At 41.8% G+C, this 17,021-nt stretch overlaps 1 protein-coding gene across 1 annotated transcript in view; it reads left to right on the top strand.

The window, feature by feature from the left end:
* The first annotated feature begins 5,922 nt into the window (after nucleotides 1–5,922).
* Nucleotides 5,923–17,021, top strand: part of RSPO3 (R-spondin 3) — a 77,420-nt gene continuing 66,321 nt past the window's right edge. Inside the window, exon 1 of the mRNA XM_084228194.1 lies at nucleotides 5,923–6,096. Within this exon, the coding sequence (XP_084084320.1) occupies nucleotides 6,000–6,096 (97 nt within the window). The 5' untranslated portion in view covers nucleotides 5,923–5,999. The remainder of the gene's footprint in view (nucleotides 6,097–17,021) is intronic.

Genomic DNA, 17,021 nt, shown 5'->3' with positions numbered 1-17,021 from the left:
GGTGCCACATTTTACTATCCTTTCCAATAAGGTACCCTTACTAACGTGTGGATGGTACAAGATTCATTTTAGGCCTAGCAGGAAAAAAATGAATAAAAAATGGCTAAGTCAAAACATGCCTTAAGATCAATGTCATCTTTCATCCAGACTGCCTTGCTCCTTCTTTTCCTGTTTATCAACTTGTTTCTGAATTGCCTAGCTACAGTTTTGAACATGAACTGTGCTTTGCTCCTTACCGTTCTGATTCTAGTTATTTGATAAGCCTTCTGGTTTGTAACCCTTCAGCCTCCCCTGATTCCCTGCCCTTCACCCAACTCAGTTTTAATCAAAGTACATTACTCTGCAAAAGCCAGATGACATAGAAGAAGCAACAATGGCTTTAAATCAGACAACATAGTTTCAAGCACCCGTTCCAACATGTATGTGTCACTTAAGGGACCTAGCAAGAATTTTTAGAAGATAATGTTACAAAAGGATTATTTATAATAGTACAGATTTACATTAAGCAGCAGGGAATGTTGAGGCACCCAAGGACCAGAAACAGTGGAAGCCATTTCTACTCTTAGGTCTAAAGAGGCAGGGAGAGCAAATATTTTTGTTGAGAGAGGGGTTCGAGCAAGAGTCACAGAAATGGGGCTGGTTGACAGAACTAGAGTCCTCCTCCCACCCCCAAAGCCACTTCCAGAATGATACCAAAGTTGGGAGGGAGCAAGAGTCCTCTTTCCTCTCAATCTCTGATCTCCTGCTGTGCTCCCATTGACTGAACTCTACCAGAAACCAAAAAGAAAGAAAGCTCTGAGGATTAGTCCATAGAAGTCAACATCTAGGGGCAGGGAGGGCAGAGAAAATAAATGATGGAGGTAACACAAAATAACCAGAATTCTTTCTATATAAATTTAAGCAAGCGACTTTGTCTTTCTGTTGTCTGCTGAATCATCTATGAAATCATGCATTTGAGATTATTTCGAGATAGTATAGGCCAAAGCAACTGCACAAATATTGTTCATTATAATTATTCTTCATTTGACCTTGCACTGCACTCTACACCTTATTGTGCTTTTATGGCTTTGGTAGTAACCACAGCCACTGATGCTTCATTGCTGACATGCTGAAGAGTTTTCTGGAACAAAAGCGAGAGATAGATCTTATATAAATCATCACTCGAAAATGTGAATAGGAAAACGTAAGGAGTCACATGATATGGAAAGTTCTCATTCCATCAAATCCATGTTCCTTCCTTGCATATGATTCCAGACAACAAATCGAAGTCTGCGTAGTACCTCTATGAGGTGCACAAGCCCTTTTCCCTTCTGTATCTAGGAGCCTGCCCAAAATATGAAGCTTAAAATCTGTTCTTCCTTGGCCCAAAGTCTATAAACACCTAGAAAAATTAAACTCATCCTGGACCTATTTTGCTAGACCGGAGTCATCTAGGATTCTTGTAATGGGTTAGGCATTTCCAGAAAATCAACGAGTTTGAAAGCAGATTTCTAAATCTGGACCTATTCAATTAAACACAATTCTGTAAATGAAAGCTGTGATGTCACATAACTAGAAATAGCTTTGACATTTGCAATTACAAGTCTGTCTTTCTTTTTTGGAGATATTTTCATTTCTTTCATAGCTAAAAGGAACTCTGGAGCTCATTTGGTAGAATTCCCTCATATTTCAGATGAAAAAACCTGGAATACAAAAACAGATACAAATAAGGACCTAACCTTGATGCCCAGATTGCTAGTCTAGCACCCTTCTTACTGCAACACATATTCTCTTTATATTTAAGTTCTATAATCAAGCAAAATTTTCTGGGCTATTAAATTCTCTATATTAAGTATGGCTGGATATTCACTTTTTAAATGAGCCCAGCAATTAAATGATTTGTGAGAGAAAGAACTTTTTAAAAATAGGCACAGCAGACAGTGCTCACCACAATTTTATAAGTATCCCATAACTTCATCTGGAAGGAAGAACATTCTTTCTTGTTGACAGAAAGTAATCCATCATGGGCCTTGATTTTCTCATTTTCCTAATGCTATATAAACATTTAATCATTTTAAAAATTGCTATAATAATTCTGTCTTCTTTATTTCTCTCTCTAAAAATAGTAGTTGTCCTTCATGTACTCATTTCAATGGCTTTTAAATACTGCTGTCTGCTCTATATTTCAGGGATGACTTTGAGCTGTGTCAGTTACACAGGCCTGGCCAGCAGTACCCTGTTTGACTTACTCACTCAGATGTCTCCAGATCTGAGTAACTGGAGAGTTGAGCATTTTCAGGATCTGCATGTTAGCTGTGTGGTATAATGACTGATGTCAGCCCGAACTTTGCCAAATATCTCTCATCACTACTAGTTATATCCCATTCCAAACTATTGGGCTTGCTCTCTCTTTCTGGAGCACACCCCCTTTCACATATTTGCAGTATGGATTCAACAATATGACAATCATTTTCTTCCCTTAAAGTGCCACTGCTACAAAGGACAAAAATAACTTGTTACTGTTGTCACTGCCTGGTGGGGAGGGAGAGGGGAGTAATAAAGGAGAGATGAGACATTGTAGTAACTAGTCTGCATGTATTTAATCCCCTATCTTTGTCCAAACACTATTCTATTCTCCTGGCTCAACTTCCTTAAACTTCCTGGGAATTGAGTATTTTCTGGAGAACAATAACAAGCAAATGTTGACTTCTATACTGAGCCTGTGGTTTTTATCATGCTTTTAGACTCAGGACCTAGAAACCACTGGCAATCACAAGCTTCTGTAAGTATTATTTTCTTGATTAAAATAATATTAATAAAAGCACTATGTTGCACAAAATAGGCCAAGGCAGGCTTTCCATAAGCTGCTAGGGCAATTGAGGGAATGTAAGACTTGGCTAGGCAAGTAAACAGGCATTTAATAGTACGGGAACATGGATCAGGAAAAAGTTTTTCTAAAGCATAGCGTCAAGAGAGAAAGAATACACTCGCCGTTTATTTAATGTTTTCCTTATGTTTCCTCAATACAGTGCTTATTCCTTGACAAGCTTTTCCTGCCCACTGCATCTAGTACTTCTTTTCTGAGATGGCTCAAGAACTGCAGCTTCTCACTGTTTGTTTATTTATTTACACTGCCATTCCTGCTCTCATCCAAACTAACATATGTCTGCATAACACAGTGAAAAGTAAATGTCTTTCTTCATGTTCATTTCCCTGAAGTTGTTCACCAAATTGCTTTTTTACATCCCTTTTGCAATCTCATCCCATCCGGCTCAAGTATCCTGGATTAGAAAGGCCGTCTCTGGAGTCCTTTTCAAAGGGAGCCTCCCACAGCCTTTAAATCCCCCACATTTTATGGTGCAGATATTCAGGATCTGAGGCATTAAGTAAGAAGGAAAGCAAAACTGACAGGACAGGCACAGAAAAATAGAGTAGCTTCTTTTTTGGATAATCATTATTGGAATTGTTCTGCTATCTGTAACTTTTTTGGTTCAATGTGATAAACTCAGTCTTTTGCAAGTATGTCCACTAGGTAACAGATAAAAGAGGAGTATGTGTGCGTGTGTGTGTGTGTGTGTGCGCGCACGCACACGTGATGTACAGAAAAGAGAATTCTGTACAGAAAGAGGAATGTTGCAAATGGGAATTCTTAAAAATAAGCCAAAATCATAATCTTCCCCATAATATCAAACCTAAAAAATATATCCCTACCTTCATAGTTCTAATACAGTTTTGCAAGGTTATAAATAATATCTTATGAAGGAATTAGGTTGAAAGGCTAGTGTCAGATTCTCATTTTTAGCACTGACAATAATGCACATTTCATTTGCCTTCCTCGGGCATGCAGGGCATTTCATCTCCTTCATCCTCTTTTCTGTGATGTATAACAACCACAACATTGAAGTGTTCAGAGAAATAAAACCATCTGAAGCACTGCAAGCTTGCAAAATAGAGTGGATAGGAGATAACCCTATCTCCTCTCACTTATCAACACATAAATTGAAGCTAATCCAGTAACAGGGATTATATGGAGAAAAGAGGAAAGAGTACAAATCTTTTCTAAACCAAAATTATTTGTGGATAAGAATTAGCAAGGCAATTATGAATCAGGGACTTTTTCCAGGTGACTTCTCAGAAGTTTGTGTCCGTGGAAAACTGCAGTGCTACAGACGTGCAGTCCTTCAGATACTCTGTTAAATACAGCATGCAGAACAGCTTTATATTAAAATCACTTTGGGGGTCTTGCAACTTTCAACTTCATTAACTACTGGTAAAGCATCGACTTGTGCTACTGGCGAAAGAAGGTGGAAAGCTCACCATTGACTAATAAAAGCCAGGGTGTGTGCACCTCTCAGAAGTGCCGGCCCTCGGTTCTGCCACCCATAGGTGGCCCAGGGAACCTTATTTTCTCCTGCCTCTGGGTCCCCACTTGAGCTAGGAACAGAAGAAAGTAACGGACCCTCCCCTCCTCCCCAAGAGGGAGAAGAATCTTACTATCACCCCTAGTCCCCCAGTTGAGAAACCAAATTACACAGCAAATCCTCTCCTGGAGATTGGGAAGCAGAGGGTGAGACAGCTCCGAATTAGGGCAAGCTGCCTGCAGAGGGGAACTGCTTGAGGGGAGGGGGAATCTTCCCGAGCAGCACAATTGAATTTCCAAAAAGGATGACCTTAAGCTCATACACCTCTGCCTTCGCTCCCCCCACCCCACCCCACATCGCTGACCCCCCGCCTCGGGCTAGTAACTCCGACAGAGCTGAGCGCCGGAGTCCGCTGAGCTTCCTCCGGACGACCAACCCGATGCCCGACTGCTGCTACTTTCATTGGAAGAGATGGAGAAAAGCAAGACAGGAAGGGTTCAAGAAACTGGGAAGAAGTACGCAGCCAGAAATCTCCCAGCCATCTGCCAAGAAGAGGGGCGAGGCGCGCGCGGGCGCGGGGGGTGGGAACGCAGGGGCGCACCGCCGCCGGGAGCGGGGTGCGCCCGGCCGGAGGCTGCGGAGACCGGTGGCCTCCGGAGCGGGGGGCGGGGGTCTCGCGCCCGCCGGACCTCCGGCCTCAGCACTCCAGCCGGAGCTCGCCCCCCTCTCCCGGCAAGAGCGGCCCTTCGGAGGGACTCCCCTCCGCATGTAGTGCTTCCTCCTCTCTCCCCAACTCGCGCTCGCCCGCCTCGCTGCGGTGCCCAGAGATGCGCTGCTGCAGACTCGGGACCCCTTAGGCGCCTCTCCGCGAACCTCCGCCAAATCACAACGCCTGTACTTTTCCAGCTCCCTCTTTCCCTCTTGAAATTGAAAGTTATTGAGGTCGCTCAGGGTTGTTGCTCCAGCAGTTTCCTTCCCCGCCCCCGAGCTCCCCCCGCCCCCCGCAGCCATCCACGCTCTCCCCCTCCCTCGCCCCATCCCTCCTCCCTCCCTCCCTCCCTCCCTCCCTGCCTGCCTCCCTGCCTGCCTCCCTCCCTCCTCCCCTCTGGGGTGCTCCTGAGAGCCCAGCCCGGCACTGAAGCGGCTCCTGCTCAGGAACGGGAGAAGCAGCTTGGGGTCTCTCCGCCGCCCCTTGGCCATGGCCGCGGCGCCGACGGCGCCCGCTCCCCTGCGCTCCCCGGGCCGCCGCCGCTGCAGCCGCCACCTCTGAGCCCACCGGGCCGCCCCGGCCGCCCGCCCGCCCGGATCCTGCTCGCGGCCGCAGCCGCCGCGCACCATGCTACCTGCGGCCACTCTGGCGAGGCCGCTCGCTGCTCCGGAAACCCTCGCTCGCGGCGTTGACAGCCACCCTCGCGGAGCCGCGGCCGCTCAGGGCTGGGACAATTTGAAAGTACAATAGTTGTTCTCCCAGTTCTCCCGACCCGCTTCGTGTGCCATCCCAGCAAGCCTGTCGGATTTAAGTGGAGAAGTCCGCTGCTCGCGCTCGCTCGCTAGCTCGCTCTAGAAACGCCTAACACGCACATATATTTCTGAACCATTCAATCTAATTAACAATCAAAAGAAAAAGGAGAAAAGGAAGGGAACTATTACTGGGTTACTATGCACTTGCGACTGATTCCTTGGTTTTTTATCATTTTGAACTCTATGGAATACATCGGCAGCCAAAACGCCTCCCGGGGAAGGCGCCAGCGAAGAAGTAAGTGCAGGGTTTGTTTTTACGCATTTGCTCCCTCCCGCCGCGTTCACCTGTCGGGTCGCTGGGCCTGTCCTGAGTCAGCGCCCACGGCAGTGGTCCCCCCGCCCTCAACCCACGCCTCCAAGAGGAGGTAACAGTTTTAGCTTCTGGATCCACCGCGTCTCTCACGCCTTCCCCTCGGCGCCCCTCGCTTCTCCCGCATCCTCACGCGTGCCACCGCCGGGAGGACCCGGCGCTCAAGAGGCTCCCGCCCCCTCGATCACTTCAGAGCGCCACAAAGTTCGGTCCTTCCTGAGACTAGTTCAATGGATTTGTGTTTCCCTTCCAAGGTTCAGATGGGCTTTCGAGCCCCAAACTGCCCCGTAGCCTGGCGGGTGGGATGCCCCCGAAGGCTGAGAAAACCTGAATTGAGGGGGGAGGCACTGCCGCAGCGTGCGCTCACCTAACCTGGGTGCCCCGCGTGGGCAGACAGTGCCGGGCCCTCCCGCTGCGCCGGGGTGACGGGGAGCTAGCCCCGGGGTCCGCCCGGACCCAGCCCCAGCGCCTGCGCGGCCTGCGCCCCTGGCCACTCTGTAGTGGATCAGAAGCGCGCGCGAGGCGCTCTTCGGGTTGGCGTGTCTGCGCGCTTGCAGACCCGCTAGTGGTCCCACTCCCGGGGGAGAGCACCGCTGAACCCAGCCAGAGGGTGGGAGCCGGAGGTGCCGGGTTTCCAGTTACAATCTTGCTTGTCACGCGTGAGCGCTTTTACCGTCTCAGACTCTTTCAAGTGGGTCCCCTGGGGTAGACACATACAGAGGGTGGGATGCCCCTAAAGACTCTCGCGTGCATCCTACACGCCCCTTACCCGGACTCCTGTTACTTGGAAGGTTAATTTGTGAAGGCTTCTTAAGAAAGCGAGTTTGCACCCCCCCACCCCCAAGGGCACCCTCAACTCAGGTTTGTCTGTCTGAAAGGTGTTGTCTACTAGAGAAGAGCGTGGAGAAGCTAGGAAGGCTCCCGGTAGCTCTGCGCGCTAGCCACTTTGGCGTCTGTTCCTGGGAGGGAGTTCTGTTGCAACTTGGGGGACGACCCAGGGAGGCTACATCGTGGGGGGCGCCGGTGTGGACTGGGAGGAAGAAATCTAACTTTGCGGGGCGCTGAGAGTGAGCTATTACCTTGACTCTTCGGACCTACGCGACGAGGGAGCTGTAGGCTGTTGGTGGCCTCTTGTCCCGCGCGCTGAGCAGCCTCCGAGAGCCAGCGGCGAAAGCCCTCGGGGCAACCGCGGGTGCGGCACGAAGTACACAGCACCAGCTTGTGTGAAATGGAGATTTAGCAATCGCTTCTCAGTTGCTGTTTGTCTCTGCCCTGCTCGACTTGAGGGTCCCTTGAAAGCTACCTTTGTGTCGTTCTCCTTGAGTACACAAGGTTTGATTCACCTGAAAATTTCCTTTTAAAAACGTGGCTGAGTCTGCGCGCCAGGGGCTCCGGCCTGGCCTCCCAGCCTCTAGAATCCCGTAGCAAGGGGCACGAGGGTGTCAGGGCATCCGATTTATTATTCTTGGACTCTTGAGTGGTTTGTATTCTGCATGACTTCTCCACCAACCCTTTCACTCAAACTGTGGGGCCGCTCAGAGGGGTCGCCTGTGACTCGAGCATCACCCGCATCCTGGTGGTCCCCGCCCCCTCTCCGTGCAGGGTCCGACCGTGAAATTGAGTAGTGTCGGTGGGGACCGGATGTTGGGCACAAGCCCAGATTCTTACTTTCCATCACTTTTTCAGCTCGTGCCCGTCAAGAGCCCACAACCCACTCCCTCTTTCACACCAGGGAGGACCCCGGGCCCCATAATTGTTGGGGCGGGACAGGGTCTTAAAAGTTAGAGGAGTCTCCGATGGCAGTGTTGGGATCCCAGTTTCTGTAAGAAGACTTGGGAAAATCTGCCATCCATTCGTTCCCACCTCTCCCGGAGAGGTGGACGGCGCGGGGAGCTGCGGGCTGACGGCTCCCCAAGACTGCGGGGAGCCATGGGATGGCGCACCCTTAGACTTGGACTAAAGAGCAATCGCGGAGTCAAAAGACAAACAGCTCTGCGACCTGCCTTACTCGTCTGAAGTCCAAGTCAAAGGCGCCCTCTGGTTGTGTGAAGAGGGTGAGAGAGGGAGTGGGTGGGATTGGGTTGAAATTCCAATTATTCTGGGGGAGTGGGGTTGGGAAAGCGCTCTAGTAGTGGGGGACTTACTTGTCTTACGCCTTCGCACTTGATTTTGCATTTGCGGCTGGATTTGCTGGTGCAATTCTGGGAGAGGGGCGACCCCTTGCGTCCTCGGAGGAGACAGACGAGACTTTTGGCAGGTGCAACATGGTTTTTAGAATTGGCAAGAGGTGGAGGGTACTGAGAGATCCTGGTTAAATGTCCAGAAACTCAAGGTCAAATTGCATGTGTTTATACTCGTTTCTTTGGAGGTCTGAGAGAAACATATAAATAAGCCTTTTCTCAATTAGGAGCTAGGAAAATGTTTTTAAAATGAAAAATAAGATTGTAGTCAAAGGTTTTATGCAGTCTTTCTTATTTCTCCTTCAAGGGACAATAAATAAAATGAGTATTCAAGAATATTATTTCTGGCTTGTAACTAAATAGCTTCACTTTCCAAAACTTTTAAAATCATAACAAAAATGTGAGAGAAAGAAAATTAAGGGATAAATAAAACTTATTTTTCATTTTAAAAAATGGTTTATTGAATGTTTTAGTAAAGTTTACCCAAAAAGGAGTCTCATTTGAAGTGTTAAACATAGTCAAACTGAGGAGTCACTGTTAATCCTCGGGTACAACAATTAAAATAATACCAATATTTTCCAGTTTCCCTAAAACGATTTCTATAAGATTTGTCTATATTATTACAAACTAGTGATCTTGTTTCTTATTACAAAAACCACTTTAAGCAAGATTTCTCTAAGTTAGAAAATGACTATTAAGTTATAGGTGCATATAGACAGTAATTTTTTTTTTTACCTGTGAGGATTCATATAAAGATCCTAGAGAAGCTAAATTAAATTTATTCAAGAAAAAATGTAATACAATCTTATTCAAATTTCCCCAACCAGCAATGTTTTCAAAGGTAAATTTTAACTGTATGGGATGCAAAATCAAGAAACCCAAGTTGAGTTTTCAACTCATTTCCAGCTCAGCTTTTGCAAGTTGGTACAGTCAGCTTCTGAATACCTATCTCCTAGTCAAGCTAAAGCTATAATTACCATACTAATAATCACAATACCTTAATATTACACTGATTTTTATTTGAATGATTCACTTGGACCCCTAAACAGCATGTTGAAATATAGAGGTGGTATTAATATTCCCGTTTTACAGAGAAAGAACCTGAGAAACTGAAGCTAAGTAACCTACACAAAATTATACAGGCAGTAAGTGAAACATATCTCCTGCTATTTATAATACATGTTGATCCATAAAGAAGTATGGAATATGAATTATTACATATAATTTTCTCTAGACCATTATTTATTTGATATGTTTGAAGAATAAGTTGTTCTGGTTGACTGAGAATTTTTGAACTGTTATTTTTATGTATTCATTAATGATGGATGTCATAGAGTTAAGAACTAAGTAACAATAGTGACGCATGCTAAATACAATACATTGTTTGGTAATTTAGAAGATATTGTAGAATCATACTTTGCCAGAAGACTATTGTTAGAAACATCAGATATAATTGTAGTATGCTTTTAATGTGATGTCATCAATTAATTGGGTTTTAATTGCAAGCAATTCCAAATAAATGGAAGTTTTGAAAAGTCATTGTACATATAATAATTACAAAGCACACATTGCATAATCACAAAACTTTTAAGTCTTTCATAAAGATATCTGAAAAAAGGAGCAAAGTAAAAGGCAAATAATTGTAATGTTGAAAAATACTAATTTATTGGAATATACTGTTCATTAATCATGGCATTGTTTCAGGTGTTGAGTTATTCTTGGAGATTTTGATATCTTCTTGGTGTTTGTACTGCAAATCCTGGAAAATGTAAAATTAGGTGTAAGATGGCAAAATCTTCCAGTTTACAATGCATATTATAATATTAATTTTAAATTGAAATGTGTTGTAAATATTTGGTACAATGCAATTTTCTTTCCTGTCTACTTTTATCACCAGTCTAACTTGTCTTTGAGAGAAACACTTTAATAGCTGGAGATGAGTAAAATATGCTGGAGAAAGTATACTTTGCAACAAACATATCATGTGATATCTTTATGAATCAGAACACATATTCAAGTTCCTAGGCAGTAATGGTAACATCTAAGGACAAGCAAAAGGCTTTTGGGAAGGGGGTTCCAATTTTATCAGCGTTATACTATCAGAGTTGTTACTTAAAATATCCCTTTATTATATAAATTTAATTCTCTGTTTATTACTTCAGTAGAAGGATTTGTACTAACAGTAAGAATGATAATTTTTAAATATTATCTTTTTACTCCCACGTTATTCTATGGAAAGTAACTGAGAATATAAGAATGAGTGTGAAATTAACTTAGTGCCATAATTTCAATATTTCATTAAGTATGAAATATGAACAGTATTTCAACTTGTAAGGAGATCATTTTGCTAAATCATTTATCCATTCACTATTTCCCTGGCACTTAATATTCTACAAATTAGGTCCCCAGAAAGCGATGAATAGAAATTACAACATGTAGTTAAATTTGATTTTCACGTTATTATGGGGAAACCCTTGCCACACTACTCCATAATGAATTTATTAGTCATCTGATCATTTTAGACTATTGGAATCTGGACAAAGATCTCCAGATTGCTACTAAATGTTTAAAATATTTTCTAAGTAGACGCTAATCTTTTTTTTTTTCAAATCTAATCATTCTTTTAAATCCCATGTATTGTGATAGAACCAATGATCCCTCTACCATAAAAAGAATGAATTATCAAATAACAAAACTGTTCTATATAGTGATTTACTAAAAGTCTTTCTCCCCTGTATCTCTATCCAAATGTTTCATTTTGGACATAGTCCTAACCTCTTTTCTGATTTCATCAGTATTCATTTACCCCATCCCCCCAAAATCCTTTTCCAAGTAGTGAATTCTTGAAATGCCATCAGAGTGGGTATTATGTTTCATGAAATGTAAGAATCAACTTTGGTTACCATTAGGAAAACATCATTCAGTTTTAAGAGCATGGTAAGGATCATGCAAGACAGTGTGTTGAAATTATGTTTTACTTGGTTAGGACTATTTCTTTCCTAACAGTGCATTATACACTGGCATTCTTTTGTGAATCACTATTTGAAAAAAAATGTTGCATCATAAATTATATAGATTCTTTTGTTTTGCTTTTGATTTTGAGGGAAAATGTGGGTTGCTGTTGATTATTAATTTTTGTTAACACTTAAAATGATTGGATTTTCCTAAAATTTACCATGTCTTCAACACCCATTAAGTTTGAAATGCTTTACCATTATATCTTAACAAAATATGTAAAATACAAACTATTCATCTATAAAAGATGCTATCCATTTTGGCTGTTTATTTAATTCCACCCCTTACATCTATATATTCAGCAATATTACTAGCTTTCTGATTAAATTACTTAGCTAACAATACTTAAAAAATGGAGTGTTCTATTCTCAAGGTTTGTGGGGGTGCTGAGAATGTACTAAGTGCCATTTAGTACTAAGAAATCCCATTTCTGCTCTAACATGAAATATTTGAGCAATATATCTAAATTATTTTCATGTGTGAAAAGGTTGATAACTTCATATTTTAAAAATATGATTGCAGGTGCCTCTTTTCTGATAAGAGCATTTCTACTTTATTTGTACACTTAGCAAGGAACCTAGTTACCATTTACTGTGACCAAACTTCTGGGATTTTTTTTGAGGAAAAAAATTCAATGTTACTAGAGAATATAATTCCCCCATTAAATATAAATTTAACAACTTTCAACTGTCTTGATGCTTATATAAGAATATTACCCAGTCTTCAATACATACACTACCTTATTAGGATTTTGTCTGATCTTTAAGAACTTGATGAATAACTAGCATTACAAGTTCATGGTAGAGAGTGGGGATAAGAAGCCATTGAGGAAGATGCCCCTGTGTGTGTTGAGAATGTAGACTGAGAATTAGGTCTGGGTTCTAGGTCCAGTACTGATACTTATATTTGCATATCCCAGACAAGTCTCCTTATCATACTATGCTAGAGTGAAATTAGGTAATTTCATCTGTGAAATTATATGATTGGTGAGAAATTTAGATCTAAGTGATTTCCATAGTCTCTTCAACTTTTAATCTTTCATTATGAGTAAAATGTAAGCCATGACCAGGGTGCTATAATTGTTCTAAACTTAGTAGTCTTTTTTTTTTAAAGATTTATTTATTTATGCATACAAGAGCTGGGATACAGCCCAGAGGTGTGTGGGACAGGGGGAGGTGAGAGGATTCACCAGAGACAGAGTGGGGAAACAGAACAGGCAGATTGACCAAAGTACACTGCTGAGGGGAGCAGTGGGCGAGTCAGGAGAGGTCTGCTGTGCCATGTGTGTTTGCTCCCTGGCTAAGAATCGAACTTGCACTGCAGAGGCAGCAGATAGCTTCATAGGTTGCGTCTTTTTTTTTTTTTTTAAGATTTATTTATTTATTTATACAAGCACTGGGTACAGTCAGAAGCATGGGAAGGTGAGAGAATTCACCAGAGCCAGAGCCGGGAGCAGAACAGGCAGAAGGACCGAAGCACACTGCTGAGGGGAGCAGCGGGCGGCAGAAGAGGTCTGTCTGCACCTGGTGGCTGGGGATCGAACTGGTGCTGCAGAGACTGCAGGCAGCTTCTCAACCCAGTGCTCAACTGTTGTGCCACCGGAGAGGCCCAGTTGCATCTTAACCCTTTGTGCCACTAGGGAGGCCCTAAACTTAGTAGTCTTATTAAACTAAGTGGATGAAGACTAAGAATGCAAACAAGTACAAGCATTCACTTATTATAGGTCATTCATAATATGAAGGTTAATCAGTAAGCTGTCAAAGTCGAGAATGTATTAATTATGGTAATACCCATTCTTCACAATTTCTAGTGCCTGTAAACAATAGTCATAGCATCAGTCAGCATTCTCAATCTCCAGCAGGTTCATCCTGTCCTTGGGCTTTGAGTCACAGGAAATTGATTTGGAAAACCAACCAGAGAGATGCATCAGAGATCTCCCAGCACGACAAGCTGTAAGTGACCCAGGTTTAGAGTAATAAGACCATACACTCAGACAGTGATTGAGCTGGCGAGTCATACAGTAGTAATTTATATTGATCAAATCCATAGATTTTGATAACTAATTGGATATGAAAAGAAAATAGGAGGAGATCACTGCTGGTTATTAAACCTTGGAGTATAAGGACTCAATGTGGGTGAATGGAAACATGACAGAGATAAATAAACAGACAAGTAGAAGCAAATTTGGTTAGAAATTTATTTATCTTTTCTTCAAGGGCCATCGGACATTTAGTTACTCAGAATCAAAATTTTAGAGAATGGTTGCAGCTGAAATAAGTATTTTAAAGTCACTCACATAAAGGGAATAGTTGAATTCATGAGATAAAATCTAGTGGCACCTGTTTATCGTTATTAAAAATGTTTGCAGCACTGACATTGAGACTTATTCTTACTGGTATTATCAAAATGACATTAATTACATTAAGGTACTTGGTGTATTTTAAGAGTCTAGTATATCATCCACAACTGTGGATTCTCATTTTTATAGTACTCTTAATATATAAAAGAATGGTCACAAGTATAGTAAGTTACAATTTTAAATTAGCACATCTTCCAATTGAAGATTATATTTAGAAGTCTCATCTCCTTTGGGAATATAATTCTTTGCAGCAGATCAAAGGAAACTTGAAAAATTTTATCATAATGAAAGATAAGGTTTCTTAAGGTGAAGAGATGATTTTTAAAATACTCAATTTTAAATATTATTCCATTCATATTAGTAGGTCTAGCATCTACTCAAACTAGTGGCATTCAACTTACAAGCTGACTTCTCTACAAAGTGTGCTCTCTTAAAACTGGAGAATATTAGGACTGGCTGAAATTGGAAGGAATCCAGTCCATCAACACAGTGTGTGGTTACCTCTGCAGCATCCCCCATTGAGTAATTGTCCAGTCTCAGTAACAGACAGGTCCCTGGCCCTTTCTTCTTCCTACTCAATTTTAATCTCTGCAGTAGAAACAGGTTATATTTTTTTAGTGTGTTTATTTTCTTCCTACTTCCCTTCTCAGTACTTGGCATAGGCAGGAGATTAGATTTTGTTACCTTAAGACATTTTTCTAAACTGAAGACACAATATTGAAATGTGCTATATTCACTCCCAAAATTTGTCCTCAGGAAACTAACTGGTAAGCATATTTATAATTATACCCAATTCAAAGCACATACCTGAAAATAAGTGTAAAGCAGCCCCCAGTTTATTTTATTTATTTTATTTTTTTTTAATTTATTTATATACAAGAACTGGGGTACAGGCCAGAGATGCGGGGGGTGAGAGGAGTCACCGGAGACAGAGTGGGGAACAGAACAGGCAGACAGGACGAAGTATACTGCTGAGGGGAGCAGCGGGTGAGACAGGAGAGGTCTGTCCCGCCATGTGGGTTTCTCCCTGGCCGGCTGGGAATCGAACTCATGCTGCAGTGGCTGCGGATTACTTCATAGGTTGCGTCTTAACCCCTGCGCCACCAGGGAGGCCCCAGCCCCCAGTTTATAACCACATAATACAAACCACCACACATAATATAAAATAACAGAATTTGTGAACTGCTTATTTTAGAATATTGTTTTCTTAACATATGCTTGATAAGCCACTAAGATTAAGAGCAGATAACTTCTTATTGTTATACTTTTCTCTCCTACCAAGGGACATCAGATTCAACACAGTCATCTCAACAAAGGCTGTCATATAAGTAGAGGAAGTAACTGTCACCTTTTATTGGTAAAAAATAGGTAAAATGTTTTGTTAAAATATGTGTAAATACCTCATGGTAAACTGCAACTCTATCATCTCAGAATCACTGTAATATTCACATATATTTTATCTTAATATACATTTATATGTATTTGTTAAAATGAGTGTTCTGATACTAATTAGTATAAAATAGCTGCCATTGAGGTGAGGGCCTGACCCTTACCTTTGATGTTCTTGTGAATATTATTTCATTTAGTCCTCACAGCCATTAAGGAAGGAAGGTGCCAACTGTTAATTAGTTATTTGAGAACAATAAAAACTCAAAGAAGATATGGCAGCCCTAGGATTCCAGCCCAGGTCTGACTCCCAAGCTCCTGTCCTATATTGATTTACTGACATCACCTCAACTATTGAGGTGCCTTTAGGCAGCTATGGGGGCATTTTCTTAAATCCCACCTGACTTTTTTCTTTCCCTTTCTCCTTCTCATTTAACAAACCATAGTCCTTTAAAATATGTGCTATAAAATTTGCTTATATTTTAGTTCTCTCCCCACAGTTTTTTTCCTCTATCATCTTTCTTAAGCCGGCCCTATTGATGGTTTCTAAACATAAACAGTTGCTTTCCCCCCGCCCCTCATTGGAACAATAGACCAGCACAGTTTATATGAAGTACTCTAAGATTATTATTTCCATCTATGGTGTGCATATCCAAGAGAAGATTATCTTAGACATGAGGATACAGGCAAAGTCTATAATTTTGCAGTTAAATATCAAAATCCTTCTTTGTAATTTACAACCACAATAGATATTTCACTGGCTAGCTCTTGTTATCCAGAAAAGTTATCTTTATGGTGCTTCATAAAATCTGTTATTTATATTACTTTTACCATGAGCATTAACAGTAACCTTCACTCAGAATTCTTGCTTTATGGGCCTTCATACAGTGATTTTCAAACTTAACTTCAAATTAGAATCACCTGGGAGATTAAAAAAAAAAAAAACTGAAAACAAAGAAAGAAAGAGTCAATGCAGGACTCTACCTGAGACTAAATGAAATAATCTTTGGAGATGGAGCCTGGACATCTGTATTTTCAAAAGTAACCCTATGGACTGACTAATGTGTAGACCAGACTGAGAACACTTATTGGACTTTAATTCAAGAATAACTAGTTCAGTTGAGTTGCTGTTGAAAACAATGTCAGCTTCACGAGGGTCAGATGATAAAATAGACTTGTGTGGAGATAAGTGATAAGATATATGTCATTTAAACAGTTTAAAATATAAAGCAATTGATTGCCCCTTATTGTTTATCTGCAGGGTATTGTTAAGCTTGTAGCCCTAAGTAGTGCAGACAAGACTATCTGATAAAGAATTGTCTCAGCCAAAAGCCTAAGAAAAGAGAGCAAAGTACATACAGTAGGACTCTGATAGTGAGTTTAGCAAATATTGGCTTCACAGAATAAGATCACTGCTTCTAGGAGAAGGATGGTCCAGGGCACTTGGCTTGCTGCTGCACTCACATGGGGGAAGCCAGGCACTCCACTGGAAAACTGTAGAACTTAGGGTGTCAGCCACACCAAAGTTTTTTCAGAACTACTTAATAATAAACAACTCTTCATGCCTTAGCAGATAAGTGGTAATGTGCCCTAGAGTTCACTTTACTTTTAGGGAAAAATGTAAATGAACTGCCTAACAAGACATAAACATCCTTTTTAAATTATTTTTTTTTAGTTTCTACAATTCCTGACTAACCCTAGATTGACTACTGGTGATCAGTAAAACTGCTATAAATAGCATGATTTTAACTCTGTCCTAATGGGTTAAGTTTTGTGGTAGGCTGTTTATTCATGAACTTACTGTTTCTACTTCAATCGCAATGTGCTCTTCTTTAAATGGTTGTCTCCATTAAATCTTGTTTATTATTCTTTTCTAGTCCATGAAGCGTTTTCAAACCTTGTCAGAAATG

The sequence above is a fragment of the Talpa europaea genome (genome assembly GCF_964194135.1).
Source record: "Talpa europaea genome assembly, chromosome: 2".
NCBI classification, from domain to species: domain Eukaryota; kingdom Metazoa; phylum Chordata; class Mammalia; order Eulipotyphla; family Talpidae; genus Talpa; species Talpa europaea.
Note: the sequence above shows the minus strand (reverse complement) of the source record. Positions and strands in the feature narration are given on the sequence as shown.